The 20,372-nt window shown below is 35.9% G+C and overlaps 1 protein-coding gene across 3 annotated transcripts in view; it reads right to left on the reverse strand.

Annotated features, from left to right (window-relative positions):
- Positions 1 to 952: 952 nt before the first annotated feature.
- Positions 953 to 20,372, reverse strand: part of TOMM70 (translocase of outer mitochondrial membrane 70) — a 34,467-nt gene continuing 15,047 nt past the window's right edge. For 2 of the 3 annotated variants that reach the window (XM_038582602.1, XM_038582603.1), the window contains exons 4-12: positions 19,747 to 19,856; positions 16,661 to 16,809; positions 12,849 to 13,056; positions 10,073 to 10,207; positions 8,964 to 9,071; positions 8,014 to 8,130; positions 6,157 to 6,254; positions 5,282 to 5,404; positions 953 to 3,025 (exon numbers count right to left, since the gene is read on the reverse strand). In XM_038582602.1, the coding sequence (XP_038438530.1) occupies positions 2,872 to 3,025; positions 5,282 to 5,404; positions 6,157 to 6,254; positions 8,014 to 8,130; positions 8,964 to 9,071; positions 10,073 to 10,207; positions 12,849 to 13,056; positions 16,661 to 16,809; positions 19,747 to 19,856 (1,202 nt within the window). In that variant the 3' untranslated portion in view covers positions 953 to 2,871. The remainder of the gene's footprint in view (positions 3,026 to 5,281; positions 5,405 to 6,156; positions 6,255 to 8,013; positions 8,131 to 8,963; positions 9,072 to 10,072; positions 10,208 to 12,848; positions 13,057 to 16,660; positions 16,810 to 19,746; positions 19,857 to 20,372) is intronic. The other variant, XR_005383207.1, reaches the window with a different exon arrangement.

A 20,372-nucleotide genomic window follows, 5' to 3' on the forward strand; every position in this document is an offset into this window, starting at 1 on the left:
CTTCTCTTTTTCTGTGGTTTCTCTCTTACAGGCACACTTGGAATTACCTTTGGGGCTCACTGAGATAATCCAGCATAATCTTCCCATGTCAAGATCATTATTTGAATCCCATTGGCAAAGTTCATTTTTGCCATCAATTAACATTCACAGGTTCCAGCGATCAAGATGTGGGTATCTTTCAGGGGACATTATTCTATCACAGTGTGTTAAGGCTTGAAAATAGATCGAGCCTTAACACACTGTGATAGATGTTAAAGTTCTGTCACTTTATTTACAGAGGACTGAGGTTAGAATTCTTACTCCCCCCCCCCCAATGTTATTTCCTTATAAATATAGCAAAGAACCCAGTGTACCCAGGACAGTCTTAATTATTACTTTTATACTCAAAAGTTTAACCACTCTATGGTCCTATTTGTAAAGAGCCTTAATATGACAGCTGAGATCTGCCAGAATGGTTTAATCTAGAATTAGAATTTTCAGGCCTCTGGAAATTCAATCTGAATTATTTTAAACCAAAGCTTATTATTGTTTGGGATGTATTCCCTATTTATCGCAATTAATAAAGGATAGATAGGCATCCTTTCTGAAAGACTACAAAGTGGCTGCAAACTGATCAAAACTTGGTGAAACCAGTTTGAAGATCACGTTAGTCACAAGGCTCAGGCCTGGTTGGCAAACTTCTAGGCTGCTGTGCAAGCACGGGCAAGGCACATATAAGCAGGAATAAAGAGAGCTGGCTCTGCTAGCTCTTCTTAGAGCTTTGTTTTACCACGAAGGAAAAATATTCTTAGGAAACGTGGTTCACCGTTCACACTAAAAACTTAATTTTGCTGCATATACTAACTTGAAAACATGAAAATAGTTTGAGCCCACAAGAGAATTATTCATTTATCATAGTATTGAGTAAAACCATAAACTACCTATCTTTTGTTTAAAGAACAGATAGAAAAGCTTGAATTTAATATTTATTTGGTGAATTTACATGTGAGGTCATTTACAAAAAAAAAAAAAAGATACAGACAGATGCAGCTTTCAGTGCAGTTTCAAATGTTTTTCAGAACAAGCAATAGTCCATGAGGATTTGGAATGATAGTATTGAATGGCACATGCTTCAATTTTCCTTCGTGTGTTTTTCTACCCAACCCCAAAGGGTAGGAAGGGAGAACAGAAGAAAATACCAGTGTTAATGTAAATACAGCCATGCAAATAAAAACTTCAAGTCAGAGGTTATTCAGAGATGTAGAACATTTCTGTATTCAGGGGTTATGATAGTTGGTACATAATTTAAAAATTAAAATGCAGAGTTCCTCCATTATCCAAGCCATCTTAAATTATGTTAAACTGTTCCCACTAAAAGCCTCCTCAGTATTTTCCAAACTCTGACTTTGGAAGGGGTCATTTCTCAGTTTCTAAAAAGATAGTATTTGTAGACAAAACCTTTTTGACATCACTAGTATACAGCACCCTCTTGGAGGGGCACAGTGCTCCTTTACTACCAAAAAATGTATAAACTCTAATTAGATTTCATTTCCTGAAATGTAACTGAAGGCTTGCTCTTTTACTATACTCAGACTTAAATAAACCTCTCCCAACCCCAAATATCTCCGAGACAGCCTTGAGAACACAACCTTTCTCCCACCAGAAAAATCCCACATATAAACAAAAGGATGATCTATAAAAGTGACAATTGGAAAAACAAAACCCAAAGTGATTTCTAAGTAAAAAAGGTAAAGATAAAAATCTGTCAATATTCCTAAGACCTAGAAATGGGCAGTCAGGCCCTCGAGACCAAGGTTAGCTCAAAACTAAAAAGCATTTCCACATTTCTTCAGCACCTTTGAAAATACTGGTTTAATATTCTTTAAGCACACGTAGCCATAGTTAAAGCACTAAACTTATTACCTCAGGAAGTACTATGCTTCTGGCTCCAAGAGTTCTATCCTTTTGGAACCTTTAATCACATTTTCTTCACTACAAATTTTAAGCTAAGTAAACACTGCCACACATCACACTTCATCTTTATACATACAAACAGCCTGAATTTTCTTTCAAAAATACACTATTTTAATAGTGTACCTAATACAGAAAATAGCCACAGGCAATTATAAACCCATTTTATTTCATCTTACCTCTTGCCTGGTTTGCTCTCCCATTAATTTTCAGTCTTCCAGCATATACACCAGAGTATTTTGCTTCTGTGTGATTTACTGTATGAAAGCCAGCTGCGGTGGACTTTTAAGAACAACATACATTATCCACTGGAGTTGAACGGGGCCAAAAGGCTTAAGTTCCACTGAATCTAACCTTCTGCAGGCATGCTGACAGCGGTTTACAGGGTCTGTTTTGCTGCCTTCAAAACAAAATCCCCACGTACGTTTTGTTTTCTAAAAAAAAAAACTAAAAGGGATTAATTGAATCTAAAAGAAACCTGTTTTACAGCACTTACTATGTTAATTTAAAAGCCAACATGCTGTAAAATACTCATATATTACACGCACACCCACACACACCCACAAAATCATCCAGAATGTAACCCACCCCCCAACTCCCAAAAAAAAAAAAAAAAAAAAAGCCAAATCAACAAATCAAAGTTTTTATTTGCATGGCCAATTATCATCTGTACTCTGCAACTTTAATATCCCTTAACAGGTTCTAAGCTTTTGTTGCACAGGGAATAAAAGCTGCAACACTGCAAACTTCCTTCAACAGCCACTCCCACAACACCTAAACATGAAACATGTAACGAATGACAACAGCACAAACAGAAACACTAAGTTCCACCATTCAACACAGTTCATGACAGTGTCTTTAGGGTTCAGTTGAAAAGGGAGTAAACTTCTAAAAAGAGGGTCATTCTTCTTTCTCCCTATTTTATAACGTTGGTGGCTTTAATCCATATTTCTTTGCAACTTCTGTCTGCGCATGGGCAGCATCGCAGAGTGAGTATAGATGAGCCATCTCCATTTCCGATTTGGCCAGGTTAATAGCTTTGTTGAACATGTCAATGGCTTTCTCCATATTTCCTCTAAAAGAACAATTTTAAATGTTTCACATCCGACAAGCATTTCGCAGAATACAATGAAGTTTCTGACCACCCAGTTTTAATTACTCTAATAAAATGCTTCTTTGTAAGAAACTAAATAGTGCCTAGCACATAGAAAGCACTCACTGAATATTAGCTACTATTAAATACTATGTGCTTACATTATACCATTTACACTCTTGGTTTACAGATAAGAACAGTGAGGCTAGAGAAAGTAAATGACCTATAAAATTATAATCCTGTCTGCTTCCTAAGTTCTGTGTATTTCTATACGACATCATAAGGCTCCTCTAGAAAGCAGGGACATACCTCAGAGAACACTAAAGGTATTCAAGGGCTTTACCTTCACATCTTTGTGAACTCACCTTCTTACCACCATACCCTACCCCCATGCACCTCCACCCTGCTTACGCAGGTTCCCCCGAGTCCCCTGGCTCTCCTACCTACACATAATGCTCAGATTATTTATGGCATCTCTGCCTGACTCTAATCAAACCTTCACTGTTCTAAGGCCCAGTTCAAATACAACAGCCTTATCAAAAATATTTTCTCCTTCCATCCCCAGTGTTCCCACTGATATACTATCATTCTCTGCAAATTGGATGAATATATATTTGTTTCTACCATAGTCTTACTACATCCTTAACTGGACACTTCTCAATTCCCAGAATCTAGAATAATGCCAGGTAATTAGTTTCTGTTTCTTGAGTAAATGGATGAATATACTTGGCCAAAAAAGTATGCTTTACTTGACCTCTTACAGTCTAGATGTGGTTAAGGCTTTACATACTTACCAAGAACCAAGAGCTGTTTAAAAGTTGTCTTAAATTACCCAGCCATGGGTTGATGCATACATGCTTGTGCTCTTACAGTAAGTATTTGTAAAGTCCCTACCATATATATGCAGTTAAACTCTTAAGAATAGCAGACCTCTGGGGTGACTGCACTTAACCTCCTACCCACAATATATGGGTACAGGACAGACATTTAAAAAAAAAAAAAAAACTATTTTTAAGAGTTCATGTTTGGTTATTAGGTAGATAGTAGATTTTCTCAACTGTAGGATAAAGATCAATTTCATTGATTCATTTACATTTGTTTATAAGGCAGGATTTAGTTTGGACTTCTTAAAGTATAATTAATACAGCAAGAAAACCCATCAAAATGCATAAATCAAGGGCTCTTAACCCAGGGTCTATGATTAACTTTACAGCTTTCTTCAAAAAAAGATTAAGAACCAGTATCCCATCCTATCCTATTGTATGAATATTCACTTTAACAAACTAGCAAATAAATGTTTACATGTATTGTCACAAATGTCACCAGCCTATTCCACCCACTGTGGACCAGAGAGAGGACTCAGGAGTGGCTGAATGACCTGAGCTAAGACAATCTCAACTGATCCTGTTAGGAAATCAGTTACTTTGGCATCAGTGAAATGGGGCTAATATCCTATTTCTATTACTAGATCACTGTGTAACCTTGTTAACCACTTTGTGCATCAGTTTCTACACTCTCTGGTTAAGATCATATAATCCCTACCTTTATAAGGACAGGACTAAAGAGCTTTTGAAATAAAATTTGGAGAAACACCCAAATTTCAGTACTAGGCTCAGGTCCGTGCCAATACCACTAAGACAGCATACTACTAAATTCTATGGCATAAACAGCTGTCACCTGTTAATGGTGGCTCCCAGGTGCAACTCTGGATAAATATTTTTCACAAAACAAGTTATGAGCAGTAAGAGTTGCAAAAAATCTTAGCTAACTCCTTGATTTTTAAGAAAACTCAGGGGTTTTCTGAGTTTTTGGCTCAGAAAATTGAGGGATGATGTTTCCACGTGTCCAGTTACTTGGCTGGTTGCTTATTTGTAGCAGGATCTGGATCTTCCTGTATTCTGGCAAGAATTCTTATGCTGCACTGCACTGCCTAAGCACACTGAGGGTGTTTTCCTCCAATAGAAATAATATAGGTGAAAAGAGTAAATATTAGAGAAAGATCAAATTTTCTTTTCTATTGCATATACTCAAACAACTTTTAACTTTTGTAAATATGACTTCTAAAGTGAATAAATGAAATAAAGCAAATCAAAGTCATATAGTTTTTGAGGGAAGCTTCCTTCAAAATGCATGACATATTAAGAATTTAATGGATACTGACAACAACCTATCTATAATGAGAAGATAACTATCTATGGAGCTGCCTTAAATTTCTTAAGAACAGACTAAAGAGGTTACCTTTGCACTTCAATAGTTCCCATGGTTTCATATGCAAAATCACATTTATTATCAATTTCAATAGCCTTGCTGATGAGCTCCAAACCTCTATCCAGATCTTGCTTCCACTGAAGCTGAAGTAAACTGCAAATGCAACAAGGCAGTCAGATGTGACAGTGGTATAGTCTCAACAGGAATCTAAGTACATGACTCCATTTCTGCCCTCAATGAATTTACAAGGAAAAACAATCTAAAATAGTATATAATCAGCATTAATTTTTTCCTTCAACTTTATTATGAAAAAAGTGTCCAAAGGTGTAGACTTTATTACTAACTTACCTTGAAAAGCTATATTTTTTTACTTTGTATAAAGTTTTTTAAATTAAGATTTTATTTATTTATTCATGAGAGACACAAAGAGAAGAGGAGAGAGAGGCAGAGACAGAGACACAGGCAGAGGGAGAAGCAGGCTCCATGCAGGGAGCCCGATGTGGGACTCGGTCCCGGGTCTCCAGGATCAAGGCCCTGGGTTGAAGGCAGCAGCGCTAAACCGCTGAGCCACCCGGGCTGCCCCGTATAAAGCTTTTTAAAAATGTAATTCAAATTCACATAAGAACTGGAAAAACTTATTTTGATACAGAGAACATCTGACAGGATGTTCAGAACTGAAATCTTTAAGGTTAAAAAAGTACATTTACCAATTGCTGTATAAGAATGAAACATAAAATTTCTAAAAATTAATAATGAAGCATCTACAGCATTAAGAAATTTGTCAGTTAACTCACTGATACTATCAGTCCCCTCCACTTCCTTTCTTAATGACCAGAAGAAATCCATCTTATTACATCGAAGAAATAGTTTCTTACAGAAACAAAGAGAACCATAAATATACATACCCTTTATGAACATATGTTGTGGCATTATCCGGTTCCAAATCAATACATTTATCATACATATCATCAGCTTTACCAAACTGTTGTTGATCTGTTAATGCCTATGTGAGGAGATACTTGTTATATTAAGGTAACTGTCAACCTAAGCAATTAAAAGTATATTGTTCACTAATTAAAATTTATCCATTCATTACCAAGTTAAATGTTACAACTTATTTTTTTTATAAAGCACTGTTGTAAATATGAAATCTTAACTGTTCTTTCTTTTTGCCAAGCGGTTACATACAATAGCCAATGATCTGGTACAGTGTAGACTAAAGAAAGCCCCACTCCTGGTGCCAATTCAAATATCAGATTCTCACAAGTATACTCATGTCACTTGTCATTTATTCATAACTTACCATAAGGGACTTACTATAAAAAGAACACTCATTTGGAAGAAAATATTCAGTTAAGCGTTAAATCAGAGTCCTTCCTTAGAAATGTCGATAAAAGAAAAAGCAGCTACAGTCAACTATTTTGGGGCAAATCCCATGGCAGAAATGGAAGGCTTTGTTGTACGGATACCAGTTCACACTGAGACTTGGCTAGTATCTATCTAAACTCAAGCTTGAGAGAGTAAAAAAGTTACACTATATCTAATTTTTGTGTGTATAAAGTAACATTATTTCATGAAGTTACTTCTTTTTTAAAATTTTATTTATTCATGAGCGACACAGAGAGAGGCAGAGACAGAAACAGAGGCAGAGGGAGAAGCAGGCTCCCTGCGGGGAGCTGATGTGGGACTGGATCCCAGGACCCCAAGATCATGCCCTGAGCCAAAGACAGATGCTCAGCCACTGAGCTACCCAGGCATCCCTCCTGAAGTAAAAATTAAAAGAAGGGCCAAAGGATAGAAATTTTAGACTAGTAAAGTTAGTGCTATTCTGAAGGCAGCATTGTGACAGGGAGAAATGCAATTAAAAAAGCGCTCAAGACAATGTCCCTAGTATTCGTTTCTTTAAAAGCTATGCAATGGCCTTTACTCTTTTAACTGCTTACAGAAATCTCTGCCTAAAACCCTTCTGAATTTCATTTTAGTGATGAGAATGGTGCTGTCACTTTCTGGTTTGTTTCTAATCAAATATAAGGCACAAACCCCGGCATACTTATTCAATAAAAATGCCATAGTTCTAATGTGTTTGTCCTATTTTAATTTCTATAGTCTACAAGATTTTATATCCTACATGCTTTCACAGTTAAATAATGTATAGCCAGCAACTAGTGTTTCATTTTTTTTTATTACCATCCTATCTAGAAATTCCATAAACAAAGAGGTAAGATCATTTCAAACTTAATTTAAAGAATTTCTGGGTTGTACTTCATACCCTAAGATCTCAGTTCTTACCAATGCAGTGATATTAGGACTTTTTTTTTTTTAAGATTTTTTTATTTTTTTTTATTTTTTTTTTTAAGATTTTATTTTTGAGAGAGAGAAAGCATGAGCAGGGGGAAGAGGCAAAGGGAAGTCTTTAAAAGGACTGGAAACTGGGGGAGCTGGCTGGCTGGCTGCGTCAGTGGAGCATGCAACTCTTGATTTTGGGGTTGTGAGTTCGAGCCCTATGTTAGGCATAGAGATTACTTAAAATAGAAATCTTTAAGGAGTGTCTGAGTGGACCAGTCAGCTGAACGTCTGACTCTTGACTTTGGCTCCGGTCATGATCTCGGTTTGTGAGATCAAGCCCTGCAGTGGGATCCACTGGTTATGGAGCCTGCTTAAGATTCTCTCTCCCCTTTTCCTTCTGGTCTGCCCCCACCTTTAAAAGATAACTTAAAAAAATAAAAAGACCACCAACTGAAACTATGAAAAATCACATTTACCTGAGCATATAGTGCATAGCCTTCAGCACACCTTGGAAATTTCTTTATGACCTCTTCAAAACCTTTCATAGCTGCTTGGATTTGTGAAGAGTTGTTTCCAGTATATGCCTGGCGATACTGTTTAAAAAAATCAAAACAGGTATGTCAAATCAAGAATTCAAACTCATGGAATTTAACATGTTACGAAAGTCACACAAAATCACATAAATGTTTCCAGAAAAAGCAGGTGATTTGCTAATCTAATTTGCTGCATCTAAAACGGTTCCAAGGAAGTATCTCCGGAGCAGGGATCCATGGGCTATCTACAACTATGATTTCATTGCCATTATACAATTTCAAGATGTTCAATAATCTAGAAGGCATACTAACTTGTAAGAAGTTAACTTTGCATATAAATGGGGGAGTTTTAAATCTGATATAATTTATTTTCACTTTACTAAAGGTGCTATAAAGCTTCATCTAATAACATTTTCCATCCATAATATAAATATGCTTGTGACCAATTTCTTTAAATCTTTTAGGATTCAGGCTACAGAGTTAACTGGAAGTACTGCATTTCACTAGAAATGGACTTGTTTTACCTGATTTTAGCTTTGTGTTTCTGAATATTCATAAGAGACCAGTTATGCAGTATGATTAAAAAATTATTTCCTCAAAATGCTTTTGTTTTTTGTGCTAGTTTATGACAGAAAAGTAAGGAGAACAGTATTGTTTAGAGGAGCAGGAAATCAGGGACAAACACCTATCAAGATGAACTCAAAACATCCAGAGGAGTACAGGAACAGTACCTCATTTAGCAAATACACTTCTAGTTCCCTCAACTTTCACGTTTTTCTCTTATAGTTTCCCTTTGGAGGAAAAAGAGATGATGGTTTTGTAGCCAATGAGATACTTATTTTTGGTATCAATGGGAAATAAAAATGTTTAGGAAAACACAAAGGAGAACCTACCAAGGCAAAACATTTCTGAGCTTGTGCCAGAGCGGACTCAGGTCTTAATCTAATACATTCATCAAAATCTGCCACTGCTTCTTCAACTTGATCGAGTAATATTTTCAGCTAAAGAAAAATCACAGATACACATAATTAAAAATAACAGGTGCACCAGTTAAGTACACAGTGGCTCCTAACACGGTTTAGCATAATGCTATGCATGTAATAATTATTCAATATAGACTTACCTTCTATAAACACTGAACTAGAGAATCCTATCATTTTAAGAACGATTCTAAAAACTATCACCCAGTTTTTTCAAAAGTACCATTAGAAACCCACCATTTTTATATTGCAGTCTTTATATTGCACTCTTATGCAAGAAACCTGTTTTCCTAGAAACCGGAACATCTCTGTGCTTTAAAATTTCAAAGCAGATCAGATATCAGTAATTACCTTTCAAATGCAATCTTAAGGATCAAAATGTCAAGAATTTTAAGAGGTTATCTCAACACTTCAGCCTTCAGACAGAAATATTAGGTAAAATCTCTTCCATCATAAAGAACTTCAGCTTTTCTGTTACATGGATAGCCTGGAAGCCATCCATGTTGAACAGATTATAAAGCCATGTGCTCCCCAGATGAGGCTGAAGCAGGGAATGGTTATCGACACTACATATCTTTACTAAAAAACAAATATGCATATTATAAAACTCCATTCAGAAGCGATTGGGGGGGGGGTACTATTTGGATAGTCTAGGACAAAATTTTCTTATAGCAAGAAGCCCACAGAAATCATCCTGTTGATTCTAGCATTAACTCAAAATGTTGAATCAATGTTTCAATGTCATTGAAAACCTAGAAGCCAGAAACACCTGAGAAACAAACTTGAACTGGCAGGCCAACATTTGTAGCCTCCTCTCTTTTTTTAATAAACAAATATCAAAATTCAAAGAACAAATATTTAAGATGGGACTAAATAAATGCCAACCCAAACACTAAAATACTGTGATATTTTATTCACAGCTATCAGAAGTGATACAAGGAAACTTCTGACCACATTCTCAAAAATGGTATCAAATTCCTCAATCCAAAGGTCAGAACTCCTGATAAGAAAATAAACTTTACCTGTCCTCGGTGGTGATAAACATCTGCATTCTGAGGATCAATGTCAGCAGCCATGTTAAAATCCTGAGTAGACAGCAAAGGCTGCTGCTGTTGCATGTACATGCTGCCTCTTTTGATTAGAGCATTTGCTCGAAGCTACATAACCAAAATGAGAAAAGGTTCATCATTACCATAATACAGTTTTTAAAATTAACAGCTTAATGAAGTTTGATTCACACACCAACGGCTCATCCTTTAGAAGTTTGTAAGTCAGTCATTTTTAATATATTCACAGAGCTGTGCAACCATCACCACTAATTCCAAACATTTCCATCACCCTCAAAAGAAACCTCATACACATTAGCAGTCATTCCCCATTTCCTCCCAAATCCCCAGCCCCTGGAAACTATCAACCTACTTTTTATTTCTACGGATTTATATGATCTGAACATTTCACATAAATGGAATTGTACATTATATGTATGGCCTTTTTGTGTCTAGCTTCCTTCATTTAACATAAGGTTCATCTATGTTATAGCATGTGCCAATATTTCATTCTTTTCTATGGCTGAATAATATTTCTTTTTCTTTAAAAGATTTTATTTATTTATTCCTAGAGACACAGAGAAAGAGAGGGGGGCAGAGGCACAGGCAGAGGGAGAAGCAGACTCCATGCAGGGAGCCTGACATGGGACTCGATCCAGGGTCCCTAGGATCACACCCCGGGCTGTAGGCAGCACTAAACCGCTGCGCCACCAGGGCTGCCCTGAATAATATTTCATTGTACAGATATACCATAACTTAGCTGTTCACCAGTTGATGAACATTTGAGTTGCTCCCATTTTTAGCTATTATGAATACTCGTATTAAGTTTTTGTGTTGATATATACACATATATATACATTTTAGAGTATGGGTATATACTTTAGAGCGGAACTGCTGGATTATATGGGTAACTCAATATATTTAACTTTTTTTTTTTTTTTTAATATATTTAACTTTTTGAAGAACTCCCAAATTAATTTCTAAAGAGACTTTACCATTTTACATTTCTACCAGCAATATGTGACAGCTCCAATTTCTCCATATTCTCACCGATACTTTTAACTGTCCATCTTTATGATTATAGCCATCTTGGTGGGTATAAAGTGATACCTCATTGTGATTTTGGTTTTCATTTCCCTATGACTACTGATGCTGAGCATCTTTTCATGTTCTTATTGGCCATTTATATATATTCTTTGGAGAGAGGCTATTCAGTCTTTCACCTATTTTTAATTTGGGTTCTATTACTGAGTTCTTTATATATTTTGGATATAAGCAGCTTATCAAATATATAATTTGTGAACTGAACATTATCTCCCATTCTGGGGAGTGTTTTCTCTTTCTTGATGGTGTCCTTTTAATTACAAACATTTTTAGTTTTGATTATTCTATTGTTGCCACATCTAAGGAATCACTGTCTAATCCAAGGTAAGGAAGATTTCCTCCTATCTTTTCTTCCACGAGTTTATAGTCTGAACTCTTAGATTTAGGTCTCTCATCCATTTTGAGTTAATTTTTTGTACAGAGCACAGGATAGTCATCATTACTACTTGCCATTAAAAACAAAAATTCATGGTCATGAAAGCAAGAAATAGGTTTCTTCTCCAAAAAACTTTTTTGATGCAAAAGTACATGTAAATTTTCTTTTAATGAAACTAATAAGAATGCCCTCACAATTATAAAACAGAACATATTTGTAATCAGTAGGAATTAAAACTAAAGATCCTTTTTTTTTTTTTTTTTTTTTTTAAGATTTTATTTATTCATGAGACACAAGAGACAGATAGAGGCAGAGACACAGGCAGAGGGAGAAGCAGGTTCCATGCAGGGAGCCTGACATGGGACTGGATCCCGGGTCTCCAGGATCACGCCCTGGGCTGAAGGTGGGGCTAAACCGCTGAGCCACCTGGGCTGCCCTGAAGATCCTATTATTAAAGTTATCTTCAATTTGAAAATCTCATTTTTGAAAGGAACTTTTAACAAGTACTTAGTTGTAACTCCTTTTGTTTATAAGAAGATAGTGTGTTAACAAAATCTTAGGCCTTGAAAACAACTTTTATATTCCATAACATACATGAATGATTCATTTGGACTTTAAAAAAGTCAGAATTCACTTACTCAGTGAGGAAACACTACAGAGGTGTTAACAAACTAGTAAGGAATTTAGTTTTAATTGGTAGCTAAGCTCTGTCTTGTTAGAAAACTCATATAATTCCACAGATCTCCCTAAATCTTAATTATGAGAGTAATTATGCACACATGAGAACACCTGGAATATAAAAAGCCGTTTCAACACTACTGTAAAAACTTTCAGTATATTTCAGTATATCTCTATATATTTTTAGAACGTTTTTAAATTCATGTAACAAAATTTTTCAGATTAATGTGTTTATTTTATTAAATGCATTTTATAATCTTGTACTTCCTACTGCATGTTATTTACAGTACTACCTATAGCATTGCTATATCACCCTTACCCCTATAGTCTAGTACAGTAGGCAATGGCTATAAAATGAAGCTGAAGTTACCAGATGCCATAGAAAAAAGAAAAAAAAACTCCTTTCCTTGCTAAAGATAAATATCATTGATATTTATGTTTCACTTTCACTATACCAAATCATCATCACATGTAGTTACTTCCAAAATAAAAACAGACTTTTGGAAAATGGCTGAAATGTGAAAAATTCAGCAAAACCTGTAAAAGCCCCATTATTTTTTTTTTCACATTTTTAACACACATTTTTAAATGTACCTTCACATTAGCTTCTTTCAAACTGATGACTTTATCTAAATCTGGTTTGGCCGCATTGGCATTGCCAATAAGCAGGTAGAAGGTGGCTCGTAGTAATAATGCTTCTGCCATGTATTTGCCTTGAGCATCTATCTCTTTTGAGCATTCACTTATTATTTTATCATAGTTTTCTTCTTCCATATACTGTTTGGCCCTTAAATATCCAGAACTGAAAATAAAAGTGAACATAGGAAATTATTTACTAAGAAAGGATCAAATACTGAAACTTGCCACGTTCAGTATGCTACAGTTCAGCAACTGGTCACTTCCCCTTAACATCCCAGTGTAGGGCTGGAATGAGGCAGTGCAGAGAGGGAGAACAGTAGGATTTCTGATGTGCACTGGAATTTTTCTCCATGTCTTGGAAAGTTTAAAAAAGTAACAGCAGAGTCAACAATAGAAACCTAGAGTTACTGCCCAGGCTTTGATGTTTATATATATTAAAAGATGAACTAATGACTGATTGATCTGCAGACAAGGATCGGTCTTATTCACCTTCATACGTGTGGCACACTGATGTCACTCAACAGTTACTTTAGGACTAATAGAATGAAGAAATAAGAGATATAAGTTTAGGTCACAAAAGCCAAGGGAAGAGACATGACCCAATCTGTGCTTGGTGGAGAACACTCTATGTTGTCAAAAACGCACTGTATAGGAGCAGACTGGAGGCAGAAAATTATTTCAAGGGCTGTCATCCAGAAGTTGTGTTGTTTCACCTAAAAAAACAGACCTAGAAAGAATAGGTGGAAATCTCAAAGAAGCAAATTTAAAGGAAGATTCTTCTATTAAAAGTAGGACATTTAAAAAACACACACCCTTTCCTGTGTTTTAAAATACAGTGACTGCAACATCATTTTTTAAAATTTATATTCGATATATATAATACATTAGTCTCATGTAGTGTTCAGTAATTGTTCAGTTGTGTGTAACACTCAGTGCTCATCACATCCTGTGCCCTCCTTAATGCCCATCACCCAATTACCCTGGCTCCCCACCCCCACCCCCTCCAGCAGCCCTGTTTGTTTCCTACAGTTGAGTCTCTCATGGTTTTTCTGCCTCTCCAATGACTTTCCATTCAGTTTTCCTCTTCCCCTATGATCCTCTGTGCAGTTTCCTATATTCCACGTATGAGTGAAACCATACGATAATTGTCTTTCTGATGGACCTATTTCACTCAGCATAATACCCCCTAGTTCCATCCACATTGATGCAAATAGTAAGTATTCATCCTTTCTCATGGCTAATATTCCATTGTGTGTGTGTGTGTGTGTGTGTGTGTGTGTGTATCCTGATGGATAGTTCAGCTCTTTCCACAGTTTGGCTATTGTGGACACTGCTGCTATGAACACTGGGGTGCAGGTGCCCCTTCAGATCACTACATTTCTATCTTTAGGGTAAACACCTACTAGTGCAATTGCTGGGTCATAGGGTAGCTCTATTTTTAGAGCTGTTTTCCATACTGTTTTCCAGAGTGGCTGCACCAGCCTGCATTCCCACCAACAGTGTAAAAGGGTTCCCTTTTCTCTGCATCCTTGCCAACATCTGTTGTTTCCTGTCTTGTTAATTTTAGCCATTCTGACTGGTGTGAGATGGTATCTCATTGTGATTTTGATTTGTACTTCCCTGATGCCAAGTGATGTTGGGCATTTTTTCACGTATCTGTTGGCCATGTGTATGTCTTCTTTGGAGAAGTGTCTGTTCATGTCTTCTGCCCATTTCTTGTTTTGTACTATTTGTTTTTTGGGTGTTGAGTTTGATAACTTCTTTAAAGATCTTGGATACTAGCCCTTTATCTGATATAAAAGGCAAGGATCTTCTCCCATTCTGTAGGTTACCTTTTAGTTTTGCTGACTGTTTCCTTTACTGTGCAGAAGCTTTTTATCTTGATGAAGTCCCAATAGTTCATTATTGCTTTTGTTTCCCTTGCCTTTAGAGATGTTTCTAGCAAGAAGTTGCTACGGCTGAGGTTGAAGAGGTTGCTGCCTGTGTTCTCCTCTAGGATTTTGATGGATTTGTCTCACATTTAGGTCTTTCAACCATTTTGAATTTATCTTTGTGTACAGTGTAAGAAAATGGCCCAGTTTCATTCTTCTACAAGTGGCTGTCCATTTCCCAGCACCATTATTTGAAGAGACCTTTTTCCATTGGATATTCTTTCCTTTTCTGTCAAGATTAGTTGACCATAGAGTTGAGGGTCCATTTCTGGGTTCTCTATTCTGTTCCACTGACCTATTTGTCTGTTTTTGTGCCAGTACCATACCGCTTTCTAACTTGCCTTGAAGTCAGGCATTGTGAGACCACCAGCATCTTTTTCAACATTCCTCTGGCTATTTAGGGTCTTCTCCAGTTCCATACAGATTTTAGGAATATTTGTTCCAGGTCTGTGAAAATGTTGATGGTATTTTAATAGGGATTACACTGAATTTGTAGATTGCTCTGGGTAGAACAGACATTATAATGATATTTATTCTTCCAATCCATGAGCATGGAATGTTTTCCATTTCTCTGTGTCTTCCTCAATTTCTTTCCTAAGTATTCTGTAGTTTTTAAGAATACAGATCCTTTACCTCTTTGGGTAGGTTTATTCCTAGGTGTCTTACAGTTTTTGGTGCAACTTTAAATGGATTGACTCCTTAATTCCTCTTTCTTCTGTCTCATTGTTAGTGTATAGAAATGCAACGGATTGTTGTACATCAATTTTTATATGCTGCCATGTTGTGAAATTCCTGTATGAGTTCTACCAATTTTGGCGTTCTAATCTACTGGGTTTCCACATAAAGTATCATGTCATCTAAGATGGTAACTTTTATTGAGAATGCTTGTAGAGGAATTTTTTTTTGACCTGAAAAGGAAATTAATACTAGCTGACCTCAAAGGGGTCTTACAAATATAAGGCTCCATAAGTTCAAGTACACTTTCTCATTTCATTTGTTATATATCCTGAGTAGAGAAAATTGGCAAGTAACTTAAGCAAGATTAGCCAAAATCGTATAAACTCTCTTAATTTATCCTATAATTACATTCTAATACTCCCTGCACTTTAACTTCATTGTAGTTTTTCTAGCAAGGACTATCCTTAACCTGAAGAGGAAATTATTGGCATTGTCTTAAACATTTACTTCTCAACTACAATTTTCTGAAAAGACTTTGTATCAACTAACTAAAATTTGAGTATCTCAGTAAAATTATGCATAGTATCTTCCCTTGAATGGTGGCCAACAACAGATGAAAAATTAGGAGATACAGATCAAAAGCAATGTTTCTTCAAACTTTCCAATATGCTATAGATGCTTTGCTACAGGAACAATATTCTATTTTTTCAGAACTCATTAAAAATGTCATGTTGCTAAATAATATTGTACCTTCTCTTAGAATAGCTAGCCTTTACAGCAAAACACAATATTGATAAATATAAATGGATAAATATAATGGATAATGGATGACTTATATACTACATCACATCACTTGATCTCCAGTTGTTAACATAGCATCTTGTACTTTGGTTTCAATTTTCTATAAAAGCAAACACAAGAAGCCCAAAGAATGGCTAGGCAAGCAGAAAACAAAAACTTTGAAGAACATCACTCTTCAGGGTACTCCTAAGCACCTCACAGTTTATAAACCTCCCTGCACTAAAACATCTGGCTGTTGAGCTACATGATAATTTTCAAGTTAGTGCCCCTATTCCAACAGTCAACCACTTGACTCAGTGGGAATCCTCTTGAGAATATCGTGTAGAACTATGTAGATATTATGCTTGATATACTTACTTTTCTTTAACTTCTGAAGCTTCTCCTTCTTTGTCTTTATCTTCATCAGACTTCTCTCCTTTAAGCATGGGCTGAGAAATTATATCGTCCGTGAAAGAACTGAAGTAAGATTTGATAAACTGTGGAGATGGCATCAGAGGTTCACGATTCTGAAATTTAATCATGTTTAAATATGTCCAAATGAGAAAACACTGACCAAAGAAGTGGGTACATTTGTACAACACTGAGGATGACTGCTGTAAAAATTGGAATCTCATTCTCAAATAACTGAAGAATATTGGGCTCCAAACCACAAGACAAGAGACAGTGAAATAGTAAAGCTACCCATCCCAGCTGTTCAAAGCAGGTTTTAAATGACACCTCCCTAGGGCTCTTGGATGGTGCAGTCAGCTAGATGTCTGACTCTTGATTTCAGCCTAGGTCATGATCTCAGGGTCATGAGACAGAGCCCTGAGTTGGGGCTGAGCATGGATGGAGTCTGCTTAAGATATCTCCTTCTCCCTCTGTGCCCCTCCCCTGACAAACAGATATGTGTGGTCTCTCTCAGATAAGTAAAAATTAAATGATAATTCTATCCAAAGATATTAAAATCAAACCTAGCACTACTCACGAAAAGCTAAAGGTGAAATGTGGAACACAGGAGGCAAATCATTGCTGAGTTATTTAAAAATTATCTCCTTCTAGCACACCTGGTTGACTAAGTCAGTATAGCATGCAACTCTTAGTCCTAGAGTTTTAAGTTCGAGTCCCACATTGGGTGCAGAGATTGCTTAAAAACCAAATCTTAAAAATAAAAATGTAATAAAAAAATAAAGATGCTCTTCCTCTGGTCTCTGTCCTAGAAGATCAGCATCTTAATTAACCACTCAAGACCACATCTTACGCAGGTGCTGTAATGTTAAGTCTACTTACCACGGGGTTTCATGTGAAGATCTCCATTACAGTAAACGCCATTGAAAGTCCGAGTGAAATCACACTTCTCGTTTAAATTACTACTTTTTGGCATGGCAACCTGATTCATTGTTATAGAAGTATTTTATTTCTCCTTTTAGTCTGATTAGGATACAGTTTTAAAAAGGGTAGAGGGAATAACATAGCTTTAAGGCTCTTATCATATAATCTGGATCCTTTATCTTAAAAATTCAACACAAAGATTTTAAATTGAAATATGGTATTTTAAACTGTATGCATAACAAATACCATTTCTGTTATTTTGGTAGATTTAATGCCTTTGTACTTGAGGAGGAAAAAAAAAAAAGGAATTTGGCTTTGTAAGTAAATGACCTAATCTAGGATAAATGAGATTGGGAAAGAATAAAAACAGGAAATCTAAGGGAAAACCTGTATTTTTGTGGAAGAGATTAAATGTTTTAATCTAGGATTATATAAATTAATAGTTTAAATCAAATGGTCACTTCAAGTGAAAAGTATGCTTAACTTCAGTATTTCACTAAAGACTGCCATAGGAATATACAGTGGTAATCATTTGCCACTTTAAATAGCAGTTACTGAAGGCTGAGTAAATCATTAATGTCTTTTAGCTTACTATTTCAGTTTGGAAAAGGCACCTCTCTACCCACTATACAGAATTACAAATTTAAAATGAAAACAATATAAGTAATGGACTTAAGTATCAAAGGAACAAGATACAAATTCTAGCTCTGCCACTTATTAGCCATGTAACCTTGTACACATCATTGTCAGTTTTCTCATCTCGGAAATGGTAATAACAATACTTGCCTTATTTATCTTACAGGGTTGTTGTAAAAATAAAAACAATAATGTGAAAAATATCTAGAGATTTTGTGCCACAAAGGTGGCATACAAACAGATTAAAAAATGTAAGTAGAGGGGCACAGCTGGGAGAGTGATCTTGGGATTGTGAGTTTGAGCCCTATGATGAGTGTAGAGATTACTTAAATAACTTAAATATATATATACATGTAAATGGAAACTGATTTGGAAACTATGTAAATGTGGGTTATCTTATTTTCTTACCTTAAGTCCAGCCAATATAATCAGTCAACAGTAATATTATATAAATATACACAAGGAAGCTAGGCTCTCTCAAGGTTGTGAGACTATTACGTGGTATTTACAGTGTTTTAAGGATCCCCAGTTCTAGGAAATGCTCAAGGGAAAAGGGTTCCAGAGTTTAAAGACATGAGAACAACTACAGCTATATTCCTCTTGGTGGAGATTCAGAATATATCCTAGCACATTAAAGTCCTGCAGAGAAGAAATATTCACTGTTTAACTCAGTGAATATTCAGGAGGGCAAAAGTAAAAACACGTCAGCTTATTAAAATCAATTTAAGAGAAAAGTTATTCTTAAAGAAAAAAGGAGCAATTGCCTCAATATTACTGAAGTTTAGCAGAAGATCTCCAGTGATATTTAGCCTGTGTGGTACTCCCATGACACTCTACTTCTATCCTTCCATAACACTTCACCCTATTATGCCTTTTACACTGATTAAGGATTTCTCAGTAAATTGTTAATTCTGTAAGGACAAGGGCCATATCTATCTACCCTTCTAAAATCCTCACCATGGAGTTTTATTTAATGAATGTTTCTTGAATTAAGTCATCTGTTATAGACTGCATAAAACCAGTGTCAATTTATGTAGTATTGCTTTAAAAACTTTAATGATATAGACAAGAGTTGGCAAACTTTTCCAGTAAAAGACCAGTAATAAGTATTTTAGGCTTTGCAGGCCCTATAGTCGTCACAACCACTCCACTCTGCTGTCTTAGCTTAAAAGCAGCCAAAAACAGTATCTCAGTGCTGTGTTCCAATAAAACATTATTTATACAAACAGGTGGCAGACTGGATGTGGCCATAGGCCTTGTTTGGTGACCCCTAATGTAGATGAATTCTTTCAGTATTCTCCAGATACCATATTGGAGATAGTCTACATTCTTATTTTGAAAAGATAAGACACACAAGCCCAAGATCACAGGAAAAGGAATATAATCCAGATCTAATTTCAGTTGTTACCATTACTATCACATCCAAGTTTAAGCAGTGTAAATTAAAAATGACCCTTAGTAATGTAAAGTCCCTCTATTGATCAACTCAGATTTACCTTGTATTTTTCTTTGGCTTTCTCTTTTCCAAGAAGTTTAAGAACTTTATCAGCTAACAGCATGCTTTGTTGATTTTGGAACCCTTCTAGTATACACACAGCAGTGACATCTAGAAATGATGGAAAAGATAAAAGTGTAACATTATCACAAAGACGATCAGCAGCATCAAATGGGCACAATGTTACCATCGAAAGCCAAACCAAATTGACAGCCTGATGTAGCTATCAATTTCATTTCCAATAAATTGAATCTGTTCAACACCTTAGTTTTATAAGCTCTATAATCAAATTCAAAGCTCAGGAATTCATTCCATTTCTTTGGTTATTCGCTTTCCTCACCTGTGAAATCCAAGGGACTATACTGCATGGTTTGTGATGTTTCTCACCACTCTCACATTCTACAAAGTAAATAAACAAGGAATCCAGGAAGATTCTCTTCTGGCCAGTACCTAAAGGCCAAATCAATGAAATGTGGCTCTCTCATGTCTGATTCTTTTTATAGGCCTCAGAGTTATTCCTTGTGTCCAAAGCCATCTGGCCACAGAGCTCTCAATTAAATCTGCTGCAAAATACCATTTTCATCTGGTTATGCCACAGCTCAAGATAAATTGGTTTCAAATTTAAAA

Source organism: Canis lupus, chromosome 33 (assembly GCF_011100685.1).
Source record: "Canis lupus familiaris isolate Mischka breed German Shepherd chromosome 33, alternate assembly UU_Cfam_GSD_1.0, whole genome shotgun sequence".
NCBI lineage: Eukaryota > Metazoa > Chordata > Mammalia > Carnivora > Canidae > Canis > Canis lupus.